This window comes from Pelodiscus sinensis, chromosome 12, assembly GCF_049634645.1.
Source record: "Pelodiscus sinensis isolate JC-2024 chromosome 12, ASM4963464v1, whole genome shotgun sequence".
Classification (NCBI taxonomy): Eukaryota; Metazoa; Chordata; order Testudines; family Trionychidae; genus Pelodiscus; species Pelodiscus sinensis.
Genome location: NC_134722.1, coordinates 36,441,915 through 36,463,955, shown reverse-complemented (window position 1 = coordinate 36,463,955; position 22,041 = coordinate 36,441,915). Strand labels below are relative to the sequence as shown.

At 41.6% G+C, this 22,041-nt stretch overlaps 1 protein-coding gene across 1 annotated transcript in view; it reads right to left on the bottom strand.

Moving 5' to 3' along the window:
- The window catches only part of SLC6A2 (solute carrier family 6 member 2), a 113,877-nt gene that overhangs the window by 78,775 nt on the left and 13,061 nt on the right, over positions 1 to 22,041 (bottom strand). The window contains exon 2 of the mRNA XM_014572550.3: positions 6,439 to 6,570. Coding sequence (XP_014428036.2) covers positions 6,439 to 6,570 — 132 coding nt within the window. The remainder of the gene's footprint in view (positions 1 to 6,438; positions 6,571 to 22,041) is intronic.

Here is a 22,041-nt window from a genome sequence, read left to right as displayed (position 1 = left end):
GAAAGCAGTTGTCTTTGCTGGAAACTAGATATTTTGCCACTAAAGGACAAAATTCAGCTGTGAGACAGCTCTGCTAGAGTCCACATTCTATATTCTTAGGGAAACTCACATAATGCAGAGAGCTGTAAGCCCTGTATTTCATAGACCCATTCATTTCACCAAACATTTAAGTTTAGTTTAATCCACCTGACTCCACATAAAGTTAAGGCCAGAGTACAGGGCTGAAGTAAAGTACCCCTACAGCTGCTGTTCCCATCTTTGGGCTTCAGTAGTGGCTGCTGTCCATCCCAATGTGCAAACAATATTGGGACCACTAGAGACTTTAAATTTCCTCTCCCTGTGTATCCCCATTGCCATGAAAACTTCATTCCAGATTATGCAAGAGTTGTGGAGATTATGGAGTCCCAAATGAGGGCATTCGGCTGGCCCTTTAAGCCATGGTGAATTTAACCCCCATGTTTCTGTATTTACTTCAGAGAGTTTGCAAAGTGTAACTGAGGCAGAACTTAACCAAGAATCTTCAAATAGTATGCATGGTCTTGTACGAGCCCTTTAGCCTGGGGTGAACTCTACCCTGCACTTCCCCTATTTACCCCTGCAGATCTGGGTTTCCTTTTGCAATACTCTGAGGTACGTCTGGAGGTTCAGTGCAGACGGTCTTCAGTGAGCATTTGTTCTCAGCATGAAAACAGACTTTTGCAAACAACTCATCACTGCCACATATTCTAAGAGGGCAATCTGGTACTAACAGCAGGTCAGACTGGAGGTTTGTTCCCAGACTTGTGCAAAAAAGCTCACTTTGTTTCAGCCAATGCATCCGTTTCTTCTATGGGCAGTAGTGTTTACCAAATGCTACATTTAAGACATTTGGGTAATCTAAATAGGTGAAGACTGAATAGTCTCACACTACCAGTGTCACTGTGGTATCTCGACACCTAAGTATAAGCCTTCATTTATACTTTTTGTCAGTTCCGAAATGTGTAATAATGGCATGAAATTCTTCCTAACAGTCACATGCCACCAGGTTTTTAGGCACGTTGATAAACCAAAGACGACACAGGTTGCAGTAGATTGAGTACCAGGGATTTATGGAGCTAGGCTGTGAAACTGTTATAATAATATCGTTCCATTATATAATAGAAAGAGGTTTTAAATTCATGTAAGGAGTGAATTGAGTCAAGAATGCCTATGTTCGTCAGGAGAGTGATTCCTATACAATTAATTAAATATGTTTATCTCTAAACTTTTAGCAAAAAGTAGTGAAAACAAATCTGAAATGGTCTAAAAGATCATGGGGCCTGGATGGCTTCTGCTTGCTGGTAGTGAACCACTTTAGATGATGTATGCTAGCAGGTACATACCCACTATAAAGACTGCATACTGCACTGAAATGGGGAGATTTCTTTAAGCTCTGCCCCCTCCCCCCTCAAGCTCCCACATATGCTGTATCCACAATTCTGGAGAGAAAATGTAAGTTCGAAGGCACTAGACCAAACTCAGATATGGTGTAACTCCACTGACAATATGTAGGCAGGGATTTGCTCCACTGTTTCTGGACATGGCCTTTTATGTATTTAACTTTGTCCCACCCAAGCTGGTAATATAAACCCTGAAAAGTCTTGTGATGCAAATGGGCTATGCTGTAAAGGTTACAATATACATTTTTGATCTCCTGCCTTCTGGGAACATTTCATTAATATTAGAGTCTTAGCTTTCATTGAAGTATTATTCATAGCTAAAATTAGTACTATATTGCTTTTTCATTGAGAGAAACTATTATAAATTTGAGGGCAGACTGTGTACATTTCATTTCAGGGATGGATGTGAGTTAACCCAGAGATATGTCCAAAGAACCCTGCTGTATTTAAAAAAGTACTATAATATTTATGCATCTTATCAGAAGCGGTGGTTGGAACTTTGCTGGAATTTAAAATAGAACATTTCTTATTCTTTTCTAATGCAATATTCGATGTCCTTTGTATTGTACTGATGTGATGAAGCGGGGGAGCAGTGGGAGATTAAAAGGATTTGCATGCAGAAGGGAGGCATTCAGTGTCCCTGGATGTTACAGATTTAACAAGGAGAGCAGGGAGAAAGTTTGTTGTTACAAGGAACAGCACAGAACTGGAGACCCCAGAGACTGGTGACTGAGACATCCAGCTTGGATGGCCCAGCCAGTTCCTGCCAGCTGGAGGACAATGGGCTGCAGACAGAAGACCTCGGTGACCTGACCAGCTGATTACAGACTGGGGAGAACAAAGGATGGAGGAGAGGAGAGGCAGAGACGAGGGGGGCCCAGGTAACCCTGTTTACCTGGACAGAAGACAATGGGCAGGGAGGGACTGCTGTAGGGGATATTGGAGGCTCAACTGGAAGATGGGGGTTTCTGGACTGGACAGTGAGAGAGCAGGCAGAGCCCTCCTGAGTGCAGGGGAGACTCAGACATGCTGGGCTAAGGGAGGCCAGGCCTATAGCGCTGAGAGATCCTTTGCTGCATTCAAAGCTGAATAAACCCTTCTGTTTTATGCTGCCTGAAAGTCGCTCTGGTCTGGAGAACAGGCTTGCATTACTCCCTCTGGCAGTGGAAGCTCCAGGGGTCCAGAGTAAGTGGACTCTGTTGGGAGACCAATACAGCAGTACAGACAATCCAGGAAGTTTTTGGAGAATATTGGGAATAACTTCTTGGTACAAGTACTGAAGGAACTGGCTAGGGACCATGTGCAGCTTGACTTGCTGCTCACAAACAGGAACAAACAAGTAGGGGAAGTAGAGACGGGTGACAACCTGGGCACCAGTGATTATGAGATGATAGATTTCAGGATTCTGACCAAAGGAAGAAAGGAGAGTAGCAAAATACACATCCTGGACTTCAGAAAAGCAGACTTTGACTCCCTCAGAGAATGGATGGGCGGGATTCCCTGAGATGTTTACATGAAGGGGAAAGGAGTCCAGAAGAGCTGGCACTATTTTAAAGAAGCCTTATTGGAGGCACAGGAAGAATCCATCCTGATACACAGCAAGAAAAGCAAATATGGTAGGTGACCAGATTGGCTTACCAAGGAAATCCTTGGTGAGCTTAAACACAAAAAGGAAGCTTACAAGAAGTGGAAACTTGGATAGATAACTAGAGAGGAGTATAAATATATTGCTCGAAAATGCAGGAGAGAGTTATCAGGAAACAGAAAGTGCAACTGGAATTGCAGCTAGCAAGGGATGTGAAGGGTAACAAGAAAGGTTTCTATAAGCATGTTAACAATAAGAGGGTGATCAGAGAGTGTGTGGGGCGCTTACTGGGATGAGGGAGGTAACCTAGTGACAGATGTGGAAAAAGCTGAAGTACTCAATGCTTTCTTTTCCTCTGTCTTCACAGACAAGGTCAGCTCCCAGACAAATGCACTGGGCAACACTGTATGGGAAGGAGGTGGGCAGCCCTTGGTGGGGAAAGAACAGGTTAGGAATTATTTAGAAAAGCTAGACATACACAAATTCATGGGTCCAGATTTATTGCAGCCGAGAGTTCTAAGGGAGTTGGCATATGTCATTGCAGAGCCTCTGGCTATTATCTTTGAAAACTCGAGGAGATCGGGAGAGTCCTGGGTGATTGGAAAAGGCAAATGTACTGTCCATCTTTAAAAAAGGGAAGAAAGATAATTCAGGGAACTACAGACCAGCTAGCCTTTCCTCAGTCCCCGAAAAAATCATGGAGGGGATCCTCAAGGAATCCATTTTGAAGTACTTGGAAGAGGGGAAAGTGATCAGGAATAGTCAACATGGATTCACAAAGGGCAAATCGTGCCTGACCAATCTGATTAGCTTCTATGATGACGTAACTGGCTCTGTGAATATGGGAAAGTCATTGGATATGAGATACCTTGACTTTAGCAAAGCTTTTGATACGGTCTCCCACAATTTTCTTGACAGCAAGTTAAGGGAGTATGGATTGGATAAATGGACTATAAGATGGATAGAAAGCTGGCTACAGTCTTAGGCCCAATGGGTAGTGATCTACGACTCGATGTTAGGTTGGCGGTCGGTTTCTAGTGGAGTACCCCAAGGATCGGTTCTAGGACCGGTTTTGTTCAACAACTTTATTAATGACCTGGATGAGGGGATGGATTGCACCCTCACCAAGTTTGCAGATGACACTAAGCTAGGAGGAGAGGTAGATATGCTGGAGGGCAGGGATGGGGTCCAGAGTGACCTAGACAGATTAGAGGATTGAGCCAAAAGAAATCTGTCCTTGTCAACAAGGACAAGTGCAGAGTCCTGCACTTGGGATGGAAGAATCCCAAGCATTGTTACAGGCTGGGGACCGACTGGCTAAATAGCAGTTCTGCAGAAAAGGACCTGGGGATTACAGCTTCTCATCCACTGGATATGAGTCAACAGTGTGCCCTTGTAGCCAAAAAGGCTAATGGCATATTTGGTTGCATTAGGAGGAGCATTGCCAGCAGATCTAGAGAAGTGATTATTCCCCTTTATTCAGCACTGGTGAGGCCACATCCAGTTCTGAGCCCCCCTCCCCCCCCACTACAAAACGAATGTGGACACATTGGAGAGGGTCCAACAAAGGGCAACCAAAATGATTAGGGGGCTGGAGCACATGACCTATGAGGACAGCCTGAGGGATTTGGGTTTGTTTAGTCTGCAGAAGAGAAGAGTGAGGGGGGATTTGATAGCAGCCTTCAACTTCCTGAAGGGAGGTTCCAAAGAGGACAGAGAAAGGCGGTTCACAGTAGTGACAGATGGCAGAAAAAGGAAAATTGTTTCAAGTTACGGTGGGGGAGGTCTAGGTTGGATATTAGGAAAAACTATTTCACTAGGAGGGTGGTGAAGCACTGGAATGGATTACCTAGGGAGGTTACCTAGGGAGGTGGAGGGGAGGTTTTTAAGTCTTGGCTTGACAGAGCCCTGGCTGGGTTGATTTAGTTGAGATTGGTCCTGCCTTGGGCAGGGGGCTGTACTTGGTGGCCTCCTGAGGTCTCTTCCAGTGCTAGGATTCTATGATTCCCCAAGGGAGACCACGGCAGAGACAGGCGTGCTTCAGGCCCCAAGAGGCATCGGACCATTTTGAAAGGTTTCATGCATACTTTTAATTAGATGTCCATCTATGCTTGTCTGTTCATCTTCAACTTCACTATGAGTTTTGGGAGTGACTGAAAGCAAGCTCTCAAAACAGAATGCAGTAAAATTAGTTTTCTCCTAGTTTTGAGTTCTAACCCTCACAAAAAGGAAAATGCTACGAGTTCAATACAAGTATGAAATTAGCTCAAGATAACCCACAGTCAAGCTCCAGTTCAGCCAAGAGGAGCTTCACACTGGCAATCTCATCACTCTTCACTCTTTTTACAAACATTGTCTGGATTTTATGCTTCTAAGAAAACTAAGAAACCTGGTCAGATTTGGGTTTGGGTTACTTTTCAGTCATTTCACACTGCTCTGAATTGAAGAACCGTTCACTTAGGGAGTCTGGATCATGTATGGGATGGTCGCTATCCAAAAATCATTGCCAGTTGGCACTTTTCTGATGGGTTCTTAGAAAGCATTTTATACTGGAAGCACATCACATTTTCTGATGCACTGAGCGATACCTCTCAACACCCGCACAAGTATCTACACATCCATGCAAGATGCTACTGGAACACAGCAACCTGTTTGACAGAGAAAATGAAAGCACCTTGTATACAGCGTGCAACGCAACAGTAGGGTAAACTATTTAAGCACCTAACTTCATTGGGAGTTAGAAACCAAGATACCTTCTGAGGATTTGGGCCATGGTCATTAGTTGGTGCTCTTAGAGTTTTCATCCTCTGGCCAAACCAGTAACATTTTTTCCTTAAGGGCTTCAAAAAGAAAACCTCAGAATAAACTGAGTGGAAAACCCAATTTATTTTCTTTAGAAGTGTGAGAAGGTTCATGGATCCCGCTGGCATTTGAATCTGGGAGTTTAACATCACAAGAAACTACAGCCACACTATATGGCTTTAATTAGCATGCTTGATGAAAGGTTCAACAAAGAGACAAAAACTACAATGAACAAGGAATCTAAACTATACTCTTCTCTTGTGTTCTGCTTCTTCCCATGTTGTGCTTGTTCTGGGATCGTAAGAAGACTTCAGACTGTGAGCTTATTGTGGTGTTTTAGATGATGCTTGTAATTATTAGACTTGGGAGCACTGGCTGTTGGGAGTCTGGAAGCACAGGAAATAGGAAGGAGGGAGGAGATGAGCCAGGGCTGAGTGAGAGCTACAGAGGGGAGCAGCAGCAGCTTTGTAAAGAGGTTTCACCTTTGTTAAATAAAGGCCTGTTGAATTTTGTTAGTATCTTGCTTGCGTGATACAACATTTATCGAATAGGCCGTCAACTTTTACGTAATCTATCAGACTTGTAGGGAAACTTTAACATCCTCCTCAAACCAAGGGGGGAGCTGGCACTTACCTTTGAAAACTGGACAGATTTTCCACACTGTAGCAGCTCCTTCCCGGTTGTACTGTCCCAGTGCTAACTCCATGTAAAACAAGGGCATTCCAGCAATGATTAGGAAGAGGATGTAGGGGATAAGAAAGGCACCTGGAAACACAGAATTACAAGCAGCCATTGAAATCTAAGCTTTTGTTATGGTTTACTAGTGTTATATTGTTACATTTATTACAAGTATTTCCACGGGGCTTAGGAGCCTTGGTGACAGACCAGGACCCCAGTGCTAGGTGCTGTACAAATACAGAACAGAAAACAGATTATAAGCCCTTTGAAGCAGAAACTAAATATGAGTCTATAGAGGCAAGACAAACACAGGGTGGGAGAAGAAATAGACCACATAATCAGAGTGAAAAATGTGATGGTAGAAAGTGTCACATTCAAGAATGTCTATATTGCAAAAACAAAAAACCACCACCCAACAGCCCAGCAGCCTCTCTCTAAAGGTTATGTCTACACTGCTTCTTTTTTGTGGAAGAGATAATGCAAATGAAGTGCTCATAAGCAATTTCTCATGCTTCGTTTGCATAATCTCTTCCAATGCTTTTTGCACAAGAGTTTTTTGCACAAAAACAAGTAGTGTAGACGCGTCCGTTTTGTGCAACTCTGCCCCTTTTGCGCAAGATCACTATACCTCCTTTTTTGAAGCATAAGGATCTTGCGCAAAAGGGTTTTTTTTCCTGCAAAATGGACCCGTCTACACTGCTTGTTTTTGCGCAAAAACCTCTTGTGCAAAAAGCATCGGAAGAGATTATGCAAATCAAGTGCGAAAAAGTTGCGTATGAGCGCTTCATTTTCATTGCCTCTTCCACAAAAAAGAGGCAGAGTAGACATAGCCTCAGAGCCCAGGTCAACTGTGTTGTGCTTGCTAGAGTCATGCTACAGCTTTAAGCAATTCACTTGGAATGGAACTCGGACTGAGAGACCCAGCTAGGAGAGAAGGTTATAGAGCCTGAACTGCAGCCAGAGTGGAAATGTCTACATTACTAATTTTCGCTCTGTAATGTGAGCCTGAGTCAGCTGACTCTCAGATTCATTGGTGTGAGTATTTTTATTGTGATGCTAGAGTCATAGTTCCATAGTTTATTTGTATTTGGGGTGAGATTAGTAGGGAGGGGATCAGCTAAATCGAAAGAAAAAAAATCAAAGACAAGGGAAACAGGTGGGGGGTGGGAGAAGAGAAGCTAGGTATACAGTGAAACTCTAGTGAGGAGATGAGGAGGCAGGGGATAGAGTTGTCATAAACAGCAAAGTGTAGAGAGTCAGAGACTGGTGTTCCTTGTAAGCTAGGCACTTGGGCAGATACCCAGAAGAAATTTAGGAGATACCTAGTTGATTAGCAGAGTGCCCATAGGTGGCAGTATGTGATTCTACTGGTGGTGCGAAATCACACATGCCTCTGTGCACATGGTAAAATTTATTCCACACATGGATGGAAAAAATTAGACGGAACATTGTTGGAGACCATTCAATAATTGTGTTGAATGTCCAGAGGTCCTTGTATTTTGCTTTCTTCTCTACCATTTTAAGGTATTTCTAGTTCTTTTACCTTTGCAGTGACAGCAAACTGTCTCAGTAATCAGCAAGGACAATATCAAGCTTTGTAACAAACTGGCTTGATCACTTCATTTGCTTCTTTGGGACCCAAAGATGGAACCCTATAGAAAAGTAGTTAGCACAGAACACATTTACCTCTAGTATTATAAAACTACTGGGCTACGTCTACACTGGCCCCTTTTCCGGAAGGGGCATGTAAATTTCAGCAGTCGTCGTAGGGAAATCCGCGGGGGATTTAAATATCCCCCGCGGCATTTAAATAAAAATGTCCGCCGCTTTTTTCCGGCTTTTAAAAAAGCCGGAAAAGAGCGTCTAGACTGGCCCCGATCCTCCGGAAAAAGTGCCCTTTTCCGGAGGCTCTTATTCCTACTTCAAAGTAGGAATAAGACCCTCCGGAAAAGGGCACTTTTTCCGGAGGATCGGGGCCAGTCTAGACGCTCTTTTCCGGCTTTTTTAAAAGCCGGAAAAAAGCGGCGGACATTTTTATTTAAATGCCGCGGGGGATATTTAAATCCCCCGCGGATTTCCCTACGACGACTAGTGAAATTTACATGCCCCTTCCGGAAAAGGGGCCAGTGTAGACGTAGCCCTGTAGTCTGGTTTCTGGGGTTAAAAAGCCAGCAAGCAGGCTCTTAGAAATTTACTCTTAATGGTATAACTGAGGCATGGTGCAAAGCCAAATTTCTCCTCTCAAAGAGAAAGAAAGCCTGTTACTGTTGCTTTACCAGAGTATGTTAGCACAGAGCAGTGTTTAGTTCCCTTTATAATGAATGTTTTTTCCACCTCTTAGTATTATAGGTCAGCAATAGGGTTCTAGGTACTGTATAAAGGCATTGGGAGATTACACGGGCAGCAGACTAAAGAAGTTATTTTACTTTTTTCAAGCAACTTTATAAAGGGTATGTGAATTATTGTGTCTGCTTGATATAATAAACATTCTCCCTTAAGAAATGGTTCCACTACTACAATGGGCAGGATCTCCTAGCTTCTTGTGATGCTTTGTCATTATGCAGTCGGTAGTCCATAACTGTCTTGCTTCCCTTTGTAAGTGGACTATCACTGCATTGCATCACAGCATGCCAAACCACATATTGCATCTTCTCGGGTTACCTAACCTGCCTTGATTTTGGTCACTGGTTCTCAAGTTCTCAGCACACAGAGGTCTTTAACAAATGGCAAATTCAACTGTAACAGGAAAAAATATATGTATATAAACCACAGAAACTAAAGACTCCCAAAGGAATGAATATGCTAATGTGAAGTCATAGAGCAATTAAATCCTTTCAATTCTATTTTTGCTGTGACTAATATATTAAATTTGCTTTTCCATTCATATTCTTCAATACAAATATAGCATATGTCATGTTAGATCTGTTAGATTATGGACTTGTGAGGTTATCAAAATGTGGTTTCTATTTTATTGTATAACTTGCTCTAGAAAACTTTAATTGTTTTATAATTTGTGAAAATAAAATACCTCTGGATTTCTGTACTAACTAGGTGCAGGCAGAGTAAATATATGTTTAGAATGTCTGAAATCTGCCTAAGAAAATAAATGTGTTCTCCAATTAGTATGTGGCCAATTTATATGCCTAAGTGTAATTAAAGTTAATGAGAGATACCTGTTTAAATGACCCATATAATCAAAGAAAACTTACATTTGTGAGGGTTTTAGACAAGATGCTCTAGGAAAAAAAATTGGGGAATAAAAAGGAAGGTGTAAGTCTGGTTAAATGCATCATGCTCTGCTGTATTGGTTTATGCATTTGAAAACTCATTTCCATTGCAAAGCAGAATATTAAGTCCATACTCAGGTTTAAAAATAAAAAAAAGTCTAGAAAAAATGGGTTTGTAATCTATCCCTATGATGTAGCTTCAAATGTTGGAGCCATTGTCCAAAACATGTAAATAAGTAAAGCTGATTGAATACCTGAAAAGATCTTCTGCAAATACTTTATTATAGTTAAAGTTTGCAGGATGTGTGCTAATCCTTCCTTTCATGACAAGTCTCGGAGGGGCAGTAGTGTTTGCCTATGTCTGCAAAAACAACAAGGTGTCCTGTGGCACCTTAAGAACTCACAGGTGTATTCAGGCATAAGTTTTGGGGGTAAAAACCACTGTGTCAGATACATGCCTATCTTTGGCATATCTTTTCCTCAAATAATCTAATAAAATAACTGCCAGGAGTGTTCAGAGAATGAATTTCAAGTGAACACTGAATGGAAAAGCAAACGTAATATTTTTGACAAAACAAATAGAATTCAAATGATTATGTAGCTCATCCAGTCAAGGAAAGGAAATCTTCCATGAAATCAAGAGTACGGTGTTTGAAAACTAAAATCTTGCAATGAATCAGCTAGACACCAAGAAATATTAACAGAATAAATGAATTTAAATGTGGCTTGCAGACAAATCATGAATAGACAAGAGCAGAAGCACATTATATCTTTCATCAAGTTTTTGTTGTGCTTAGCTCAATGGAATCCTGTTCAGTGAAAGGGCCCTAAATAATCTAATAGTTCTTTTCTAAGGTGGGTCTTGGGAAGAGAGGTTCAGTATGCAGGACTACCTCAGCCCTCTCTTACCACAGAAGTTTGGGGCCAGGAGAGAAGCACCTCTTTATGGCCACTGCAGCTCCAGTGGGCACAGCTTGGGAGGGTCACACAGCACAGTTGGGGCTGGTAAAGGTTCATTTGTAGATCATAGGCACTTTCCTAATAATAATGCTGTTGTGAGCAGTTACATTTTGCTAAGAATTTGGGGAGGAATTTGCAAAGGTATTTTGGTGCTCAACTCCCACTGATCTCTAAGTACTATGAATTGCAATAAGTGTTGAAACAGTCTCATTTAGAATACATTGTTCTGATTAAGACCAATATCTAACTAATTACATTGGGGGTTATACTTTCAGAGATCTTATGAGTCACTTGTCTGTCTTGGGTTGTATTGCAAATGTGTAAAACTGATTCACAAACCTAGCATGTTGCAGAGAGGCACTTCTTATAAAAAAAAAGTCAGCAGTGAGAGCTATTTGATTAACATTAATGTCAAGAGACCATAGAAAACACAACACTACATATTGAAAAGGGATGTTTTTGTTTGAAGCAATTAATAAAAAGGCTGTGTAATGCATACAAATATTAAATCATCATTAAAAATGTGTGTTTTTCAAGTGTGACTAATATGTTGATTGAAGTGTTTTGTACTTAAATGATACTTAAACAAGCAAGCATATTAGACTGCAAGTGAACCCAGGTTTAATGAGATTCTTGTGGAGAGGTTCACTATTTGTCAGTGTCATTTTCAATAAAAATTTGTTACAGGATATAGAATTCTCTATAGTCGTGACACTGGTGGAGATGCTGAGGCACCAGGGGAGAAAAGGCTGCAGTTAGATAGGAGTGGGAGTGGCCTGCGAAGCCCTAGGACGCTTGGGAATGCCTTAAGAATGATGTGTAAACCTTAAAGAATTAGTGTTTGATTTAGACTCTTCAGGGCCTGATTTTGGAAGGGTTTGATAATAAACTAGATCAAGTAAGGGTGTTATTGGCTATGAGAACACCTTTGTGCAGTCAATGCAGAGCCCTGAAGAGGGGGAGACTGAGGCAGGGAGGCTTCAAGGAGATCTCATACCATGAAGGCGTGTTCTGGAAATGGTGACCCTGTAGTACAGAGATAAATATAAGAAGAAGAAACTTAATCTAAATGACGAGCTAAGATGATGACAACATCTTTTTGAATGGGGATGTTAAGCAGATAGAAGTAGGTTATAATAGTCAAGACTAACAGATGTGAGCAAACTGTTTACAACACACTAACAAGTTAGTGTTGTACAGGCAGTCCCCGGGTTACATGGATCCGACTTACATCGGATCCCTACTTACAAACGGGGTGAGGCAACCCCGCAGTAGCTGCTTCCCCGCAGCAGACCAGGGAGACGTGGAGCGGCTTTTCTCAGCAGACACCTCAGCTTGAGAATAAAGGACTGAGGGAAGTGAGGTGTGGGAGAATAAAACTGAGCTGTGGAGAAATGTTTGGCTCGAGTTTCCCCTACAATATGTACCAGTTCCGACTTACATACAAATCCAACTTAAGAACAAACCTACAGTCCCTATCTTGTACGTAACCCGGGGACTGCCTGTACCTTACAAATTTCATCAATTCCTTTGTAATAGTTCTTTCTATCACACCTTCCAAGAACACTTTGCAAAGAGCGGAATTATATGGTAACAAGTAAAGTATATCATCTCTTAAAAAGCACTTTTAGTACTACTCTTTCTAATTCTGATTAGTTTTAGAAGGGAGTCGATTTATGCCCAAATTTTCAGTTTTGGTCAACACTTCTGATTTTTATGTAACTGCAGCTATTGTTGGTCTTTCACACTCATGAAAGGGAAGAATAAAGAGGTTGAAATCTGTTTTATTGAAATTCACTGACTGACCACCTTCAAAGTTATCTTGAGTTGTCTATTTTCAAGTTCTGATCACTGAGTAGTAACAGAAAGGGTTACCACATCTCCTCCGGACAAACTCCGTTATCTCTGCTTTCCGTTGCAAAAGTAATGAGCTAAAGAGACCCATTATAAGCTATTTTGAACAAATTAAAGAGAGTTAAATATATCTAGCCACTCAGAGCAGCATGATTCATTCATAAGTAATAGCTAAGTCATGGATTAAGACCCTATTTACATAAATTAATGACAAGATCACCTTTTACAATGGTATGCAATTTAAAGATAATCACAGGAAAAGCCAAAGGGCAGCAACGGCTCATTTGGTTCAACGAGAATTTAAAGAGTAATCAAAGCGAAAAAACACAAGAAAACACAGGCTAATCCAGGAACAGGATCAAGAGCCAGTAGGGATGACAGTGTAGTAAACTATTACTAAATAGTGCTGGTAGTTGGAGCTTCAGAGAGATCTTCAAATATACCTGCATGTAGGTCACACTCCAGTAGTATCTCTGTTAAGGAAAGGGAGCATGTCAAAAAACACAGATAACACCAGTATCAGAAGGAAGCAAGATTGTGGTCAAATCCAGTTACCTCCTTTGTCTGTCCAGTGGAAGAAAACAGAGAGCTGTCCAGAAATGGAAAATTCTCTCTAATTGCTGGACTAATTAGATCACTGAGGAGATGGTTTGTAGAAAGATGGAAAAGGCCTAAAATGAGAAATTATTTCTAGAGGGAGAGGGCAGTGGCTTTACTGGTAACTAACATATTCACGGAATATCTTGGAGGATAGCGTAGACTTCATAATGCTAGAAAGTAACTCCTAAAACAAATCTCTCTCTAATGACTGAACACAGGTCTTGAGTAATAGCTTTGTACCAATTCCGTTTTCCATAGTGCATCAACATGAAACATAATGCCTGGTACAGCCACCTTCCTCACAAAGTACAGCAGTTCCCATACTCGAATAGGTAATGACTATAGTTTGCCTGGCATTCTATTTATTCAGTGTAGATTCTTACACAATACTCACGCCATGTAGTATATTAGCACCTTTCAATAGTGTATAAAATCATACCATTATACACGATCACATCCAGCTACTGCTGCACACACCTTCCTCTTAAACATCAGATACAGTCCAGTGCCAGGGAGCTGGCAGTGGTCCAAATAGAATAGCTTGACCTTCTATAAATCATAGACCAAAGAATTTCTCCCAGTTACACATGTACTGAGGTCAACTTGTGTGTGTCTAAGGCATATCTTGTAGAAAGGCATTTACTCTACATATGAAGGCATCAAGTAATGTTGCAGGTTGCTGACACACACTGTCAGAAGTGTGAGCCTTGTTTCTGTTTTGGCTTTGTCTAGTTGGAACTTAGCATTTGGTTGTTTTTGTCCTAATTTCTGCTAAACTGAAGGGTCCTTCAGTACCTGCTTTTTTTTCCCTGTGCATGTACTGTTACACTGTATTCAAGTCACTTCTCGGTATTCTATTTCATAAACGATAAATTGACTAAATCAGTGGTCTCCAACGTGGTGCCCGTGGGTGGCATGGCGCCCACTGGGCCATTTATGTGCGCCCGCAGAACAGTCTGGGCTGGCTCTGCCCCCGACCGTGTGGCACATACCAGTGCCGGCCCCAGGCCAGCCCCTTGCCCTGGGGTCACGGCACGTGCCGGTGACAGCCTGGGTGGCCCCTGCCCAGGGTCGCAGCACATGCCGGTGCCGGCCCCAAGCACAGGGCGCATGCGTGGCCTCGCTCCTAGGCACGTGGCCTGTGAGCGGCCCCACCCCCAGACGCCTAGCAGCCCCAAAAGGTTGGGGACTGCTGGACTAAATTACAACACTGTAGTCCAGGGATGAGGAACCTACAGCTCATGGGCTGAATCTGGACCTGGCCCCCGCTTTTCTTGATCTGGGCCACGAGGCTCAGGACTTTTCCCTCCCCCACCACAGCGAAGAGTTGGCACTAAAGCCTCTGTGTGGCCAGCTCTGTGAAGCAGGGGGAAGACGCGACTCTGTGCACTGCTGTTTCCCCTCAGCCCCCATCTTGGAGAAGGGCAGTGCAGGAAAGTGCTTGCCTGCAAGCTCCATCCCTATCACGCTGGGAATTGCAACCAATGGGAATGGTGAGGGGCAGTGTCTACAAGCACGGGGGGGGGGGGGGGGGGGAGTGCAACTACCTATGTCCCCCCAGGAGATGTGCCAAGGAAGTGCCCCTGCCCCATTCTAACCTGTCTCCCTCCCAGACCTCTCATTCCAGCCCACTCCTTCACCTGGCCTTCTACCCAGACCCCACACTCCAGCCCACTCGTGCACCTTACTTTCCACCGAGATCCTACACCCTCACCCCCCATCCACTCCTCTTTCTAAACACTGAACTCATTTTTGGCCCTGAGCTGCATATCTCCTCCCCCCCCCCCCCCCCCCCACTTCTCAGTAAAGCACATTAGTGAGGGTTTGGGGGTTTTTTTAGGGGTGGGGGGGAAGGGGAGCTTCTGACTTGTGTATAGCCTCTGATTGATTTTTCTGGGGTTCAGTGGCTCCCAGCTCAAAAAAGGTTCCCCACCCTCACCATAGTCTGTCAGCTTTCCTCTTTTCTGCTGAAGTGCTCCATTTACTCAGGCTTTGTGTTCTAATTTCGTATGTGGGCACGATGAGGAAGGGAGAGATTGTGGTTCCTGGGTCCCTTTGGGCACGTCTACACAACAGCATTATTTCCAAAGTAACGTATTGTGCGTCTACTCAGCAAGCCCATTATTTCAAATTATTCAAAGTCAGAGGAAGATTATTTCGAAACAAGTGCTGTGTAGATATGCCCAAACTCAAAATAAGCAACACAATTGATGCAGTTCAACTTGTGTAGCTTATTTAGTGTTTAGCCCTGCTGTGTAGACATGCACTTTATGAGCTGCACAGTTACATGGGTAAGACTCTGCAACCTTATGAAAATTTGGTAGGAGGGGCATGAAGTGTAGTTGTCAATATTGCGTAACAGCCCTAAGTGGTGTTTTAGCTTTTTAAGTAGCATGAATTTGGACCAGAATATTACACTTTCAGAAAAACCAAAGCAGGCACAATAGGGTGCTTCTAGCCTTCAGAATGATGTTGTACAAAATATACATTTGTCATTAGATCAAGGATGAGTATTTCTGAAAACATTAATGCTTGCATTGATGTAGCTAGGAGCTTAAATCTTTACTTCCACAGGAGTTAAGTAAGATCAGCTTTGGATACGTGTGAAAGTCCCATCTTTGGTTATCTATGAAAAATGGATGGGACAGGTAAGTCACAAATAATACAAATGTATTCTGCCTTCTACTGGCTCTCTTACAGGAAAAAAGGTTCAACTAATGCTTCATTTGTTGGGTCAGAATAAAGTGTCATTATATTATATTTCTGGGATGGCTCCTGCTGGAACATTCAAACATAAGTGTGGTTCCTAGAAGCACAGGACAAAATACTGCAAACCTAAGGGTGCTATAGGAGTGGCGAAGAACCACACTGTAGTTGAAAAACTAACAAATGTATTAGGGCATAAGCTTTTATAAGATACAACTCACGTCTTCAAATGCTGAAAAGAAAAAAAGAAGGGATACAGAAATGGGTGTGTTACATCAGAGCTAATTAAATCAAAGTGGACGTGGCTCACCTCCAACAGTGATGAGCTGTACCTCTAAAGTGTATGCCCTAATAAATCTGTTACTCTTGAAATGACCAGCCTCCTTGTTATTGTTGCTGAAACAGACTAACACGGCTACCTCTGAAACCTGTCACAATGCAGCTGGAGGCCTGGGGGGAGAATTTAGTTTGAGTTACCTAGAGTTCATCTTGAGAAGGATCCTACATAGTTCAGCTTGCACCTACCCAGTTCTGGGAGCTGCTTTAGAGGATTTCCACATACTTCTCCATTCTTTAGACCACATTTAGCATCCATAAGGGCACTAGGATGGAGCAAGGGATGACATCCTACATATCACGGACCACTAAATTTCAGTTATCCTATATTGAGCCCCATTAACTTGTGTTTGGCTAAAGTTTATTGTTCAGTAAGGCATCCAGGTTTGATTTGAAGATAGCAAGAGATGGAGAATCTGCCTCTTGCCTTCGCAGTTTATTTCATTGATAATCACCCTGGTTGTTAAAAAAGGTCTTATTTCTCATTTGAATTTGTGTGGATTCAGCCTCCAGCCATTGATTCTTTTGCTTTTCTCTGCTAGAACAAGAGCTCTTCAATACCTGGTATTTTCTCCCTATGATGCACTGTAATCAAGTCACCTCTGCCTCCTTTAGATAAACTAAACAGATTGAGCTATTAAAGCCTGAGACTATAAGGCCCTTTTTAATGTCCTTAAATCATCTTTTGTCATTATTTTCTTGTTATTCTTCCTCTTCAATTTTTCAGCATCCTTTAGAAATGTGATTAGAGTGGAGCACAAAATTATATGCAGAGGTAAAGTCACCTCCCTGCTTCTAGTCTTCTGTTTATACTGTAAAGGATATTAGCCCTTTGTTACAACATTGCACTGGGACCTCATGTTGTTTGTCCACCTCAATCCCTAAATCATTTTCAGGATCATTGCATTCCAGATAGTTCGCATTCGTTGTTCCTAGGGGGTGACACTTTGGATTTTAAAAGGCATTTTGTTGGAATGGGCCCCGCTTATCAAGTGATCCTACCTGCTCTCTCTCAGTCATTATTTACTACACTGTCGATCTGTGTGTCAGCAGTGAAATTTGATGTACTTCCACATGATTGATAAAGGATGTTGGGCTTGATGCGCCTGAGCAGGGCACTCAAATTCTGTTGTAGAGTATCTGCTGCAGCAGATTCATAATTATTAGCGTACACTGCAAAATTATGCAGCTGAGAGAAGGTATTTTAATACTGTGCCACTCCGCCTGCTTAAAAGAATGATTAGTTTATTTTTTCCAATGCAACTTCACATGGAGGCAGCCACATTTAGAGACCTTTTTTTCCCAGGTTGTCATTAGTTACTTGACAAAAACAAAAAAACTACCCCAAGTGCAAACACCCTCAGGGGAACATGCAGTATCTATTTTTAGGCAGCAGGAGATTCATAACCATACCAAAGTGAGGCAAAGTGCTCAAGGTATCTTAAATCAGCCCTAGCCAAGTGCCAGACAGCTTTCAAGAGGATTAATGTACAAACCAATGGGAGGTAAATGATTCTTCTCTAGCAGAGTTTTAGAGCACATATAAACATCATGAGGTACACTTAATACTTGTCCCACTGTTCAGTGATTAATTCTACTTTAAATCCTAAGTCCAACTTTTGGACTGAATGACCAAGCTAAAACACCCCCAGTCCTTCCAGGTTTCATTCAAGGTCTATTTGAATTATCTTAATATTATCTTTGCACAGCAGAACCCTGCAAGTTCCTTCTATCAGCCCAGGAATACAACCGGTCTTGGTAGTGAAGGATGGTTATTTCCTACCTGTAAGAATCCCAGTAAACCAAGGGGCCATTTTGCACTCAGTCATTATAAGCAGAGTCCTCAGGACCAATGTTTTTGCTTTATGGGATACTGACAAAATACATGTTACCAGATATTGCACATGTTAATACCAGACTATATAGGAGAGGGAATTTATTCATTTTTAACTCAGTAGCCAAACAGAGGTATAAACAAACATTTTTCCCTACTTTTATTGATGACCAGCTATTTTGTCAACAATATTGAGAAACTTCTACAGTTTATTACTATTTTCTTATGTTATAAAGCTAAGAACCCATAAAAGGTAACATTGCATACCTCATACAACTGGAGATAAATAAAAATAAGCTAACTATAATCAATAGCTTATTAAAGAGAGACTAGCTAGGACATCATATAATATTTTAATTAATGTATAAATTATCTGGCTGTGGTGATTTAAATAGAGAATTATGCCGACCCATTTACCATTTCAGTATCAGCTGCTTTTGTCCAAGCTGCCAGGGAGAATACAAAAATATTCTTCCATTTATCTGTACTATTATCTCATATTACTATATGTTTTTTTAAAAATCACTGAATCTGAGTTACTCTCAGATGAATGTGGTTTCGTTATCTGATCAACCTTCAATTAAAGCTGTTTGGGAAACTAAAGACTCTCACTGGAATATTACTAATTGTTATTGAAAGCACTAACCATTGGAAAGCTTCAGGAAGGAGCCCCATTTATTTTGTATGATAGGGTACCAGTGGAAACATGCTAGATGCAGTGCACCCTTGCCTTGAGGAGCTAAGAATATTTGGGATAGATTGCACCTTGCTGCTCGGCTGTCAGCCAAAAGCCTTGGGTAAACAGCATCACCCCAATAGTTGCCACAGGAAGACCCAGACCCTGTTGCCCAGTTCGCTTGCCCCTGTCCTTTTCTCACATCCAAAGAGATTAAGGATAGTAATTTAGTTCTGGCTTACACCACAGCCTGTTGCAGTAATTCCTGCATTGGCTCACCTATTCTACCAGATACATTGGAATGACTAAGAACTAAGCTTGATCCTTTCTCTGCCCACTTCCTCTGTTAGGGGAGAAAGACATACTGGGTTTTAGGCTAGAAGCATAGGGAGTTTTTATTAAATGGATTATCATATTAGTCCATGAACAATAAAGAGATGCCTAGATCCCCCTCCATCCAAACTTGCCTATACTCACTCTGGCACTGTCAAGGGCCCCTTAGCTTGAAATTCCATCTAGAGGATGTGAAAGTGACCTCAGGGCCTATAATAATTCACTGATAAGATGAAATGGTGAGATGACCCAATATATTGCTTTCAAATTGTATTTCCAAACTAGTCGTTTACATGGAAAATGGAAGGCAAGTTTTATGCTATGACTGCACAGTACTCCCCAGGCAACACAGATTTTTGTTTAGTGTTTGGACTTTGTTGTACAGCAGAAAAAGAAAACCTCTTCTTGATAATTACTTCCAGATTCTTTAAGCCTCAGTATTGTAGTAGGGAAAAAGAAAATTAAGCTGGTCTAAGATATCCAGACCTGTTAATACAGACTCGGAGATTCCTTGTTCACCAGACCTTTGAGAAGCAATGTACAATTCTGAGTCCAGAACTAGATCAGGAGGAACCAAACTGTGACTCAGTCTGATCCTGGGCTTCCCCTACTTTCTTCAGGGGTCAAGTAATCTGTGCCAGCCACATGCCTAGTATTACCAGCATTTTAAAAAAAGTGAATCAGTTCCCAAAAAGCTGGGAGTTTGGCTTACCACTACATATGGAAAGTCAACCCACTACTGCAGTAGGCAGCACTGAAAGGTTCTAATTTGGGAAGTGAATCAGAAAATCCAAGAAGAGCGAGTTTTGAAAGACCATTTCCATTGCAGTATTGTACAGTTGTCTGAGCTCCAAGTCATCTGGCTGTATAAATACAATACATTGAATTTACATTAATTATCCAATTATAAGGTTTTATTGCTCCACCTTGTGGTCTGAAAAAAAATTGGCTTGCTAGTCTCATTCTATAAGAGAATGTATCAGTATCAGAGAAAAATGCCAGTGCTTTCTTTCCCCCTGCATTTAAAATGACCTTTTCTTCTTCAGTACCACATTTGACCCACTCTAAAAGTGTCCTATGCAAACCTTTGATTATTTTTTTAAATGGGCTCAGGATGCAAGCTTATTTCACTGGCTCATTGACAACTTAAATAGAGTACATTTTTCCACACCACTGATGGCCAGAAGACCAGCTGGTGAGCTCAAACAATTCTGCAGGCACACATGAGTGATATGCAGTTTTCTGCCAACTATACTCCCAGCACACCAGCGATATATAAAACTGTTATGCAACCTAAGGATGCATAAAAAGATGTGATTTTTTAATCATTTCGCTCATAATTTCAATGTGTGGAAATCAAGGGATATTCCAGCCAGATTCCCCAAGTATTGGTAATAAGAAAATTGCAAGAGAGAGTGAGAACTTGATCCTTCTAGCACTGAAATCTAAATTCCTACTGACTTCAGTGGAGCAGAATCAAACTAATAGGCTGCTCCTGTGATCCAAGGTTTCTTTGTTATACTGATGTAACAGACATGTTCTAAGGAAGGAGTTTATAACGTCAGAGGAAAAGGCTTTTTATATATATGTGTGCGTGTTTGTCTAATAGCTATCAGATAGTGAAGAATTCCTACTTTACATGCTTAAAAGGCATGAACTTGAAAAATTGTAATAACTAAACAATAGCAAACCAATTAATACACATCAGCAAGAGTCTATATTTTTGCAAGCAAAGGGTTGTGTTCATGATGATTAGATTTAGACAAAGATTGGGAGCATTGGAAATTAGCATCTGGCAAATCAACTGTGCACACATCTTTCTTCACCACTCCCACAACAGAGAACTCTGATCTTAAACAACAGCTTATGGAGTGGCAAAAGAGAACTATCCATTTCTGCATGACTTCTGAATTTTGTGTCACTTTGTTCCATGGAATTTCATCTATTGAAAACTTTGAATTGTTTTTGAAAGAAGATGAGTAAGACAGAAAATAGTAACTAATCAGTCCTCTGGCAAATAGGTTCAGAGTATTGTGCTGTCTCCTTTGTCATACTTCCATAGAGACACTACAAGGCACATTTAATTACAAGGTAGGGGAGAAAAGAGAAGGACAACAAGAAAAGAAAATAATGAATAGTGTTGATATGGTACATATAGTTGAGAGGTTCTCATCTATGCTCTTCCCAACAAACTACAAATAAATAAAAAACAAAACAACAACATATCATAAATACAGGCAATGCCTTCTTTTGTGGTTCTTTTGCTACTGCTAAAGGAATAAGACTAATCCTTCCAATAGGCTAAAGCTAGGCAGATAAGCCCCATATCACGTACATAAGTGGCCTAAGATGCTGAACAATTACAGCTAAATCAGCATAGTCTATCTAATGATTCATTGGGCATTATGGCTATTCAGCACCTCTACAAATAAAATTGTATCCCTAAAAGGAGGATGCAGGTGCCCGATTCTTTAAGCAGCCAAGTTTGGAAAACATAGGCATAATGCCTTTAGTGTGGAACATCCATTCTAAATTTGGGAACAACGCAGAAGCAGTAGGCATTTGGGATTAAATCCTTCCTGATCTGTCAGGAAGCTATGCAGTTTGTGCACCAAATTTTTCATGTAGGGAGGAGAGAAAGAAAAGGGAGGACTCAGGAGCTTCTTGGACATTGTAGGGGGGTTGGAGGCAGGTGGTCTTGTGGGTAGGCAAGATTTGGGAGTATGGATAATAGATATGTGGCCTGTATGGATCTTGTGTCCATAGACCCCCATATGGAAGGGGAGAGATGTAGGCAGCACTACAATTTTTGGGTCCACTGCTGGAGTCTTTCCTCAATCAATGTTCAGGTCAAGTGCATTTCAGTCAGATTATTTCCCCCTGAGCAGGGACTAAACATCCTGTCAGAGAAAGGTTTCAGATGTAGAACTCCCTATTCACAACCTGTTCCAAAAGAAACATGTAGTTCCTAAATGCAGGGCCAGCAAAATTCCAGACTCGTGACAGGTTAATGCTCCACTAACCCACCAGAG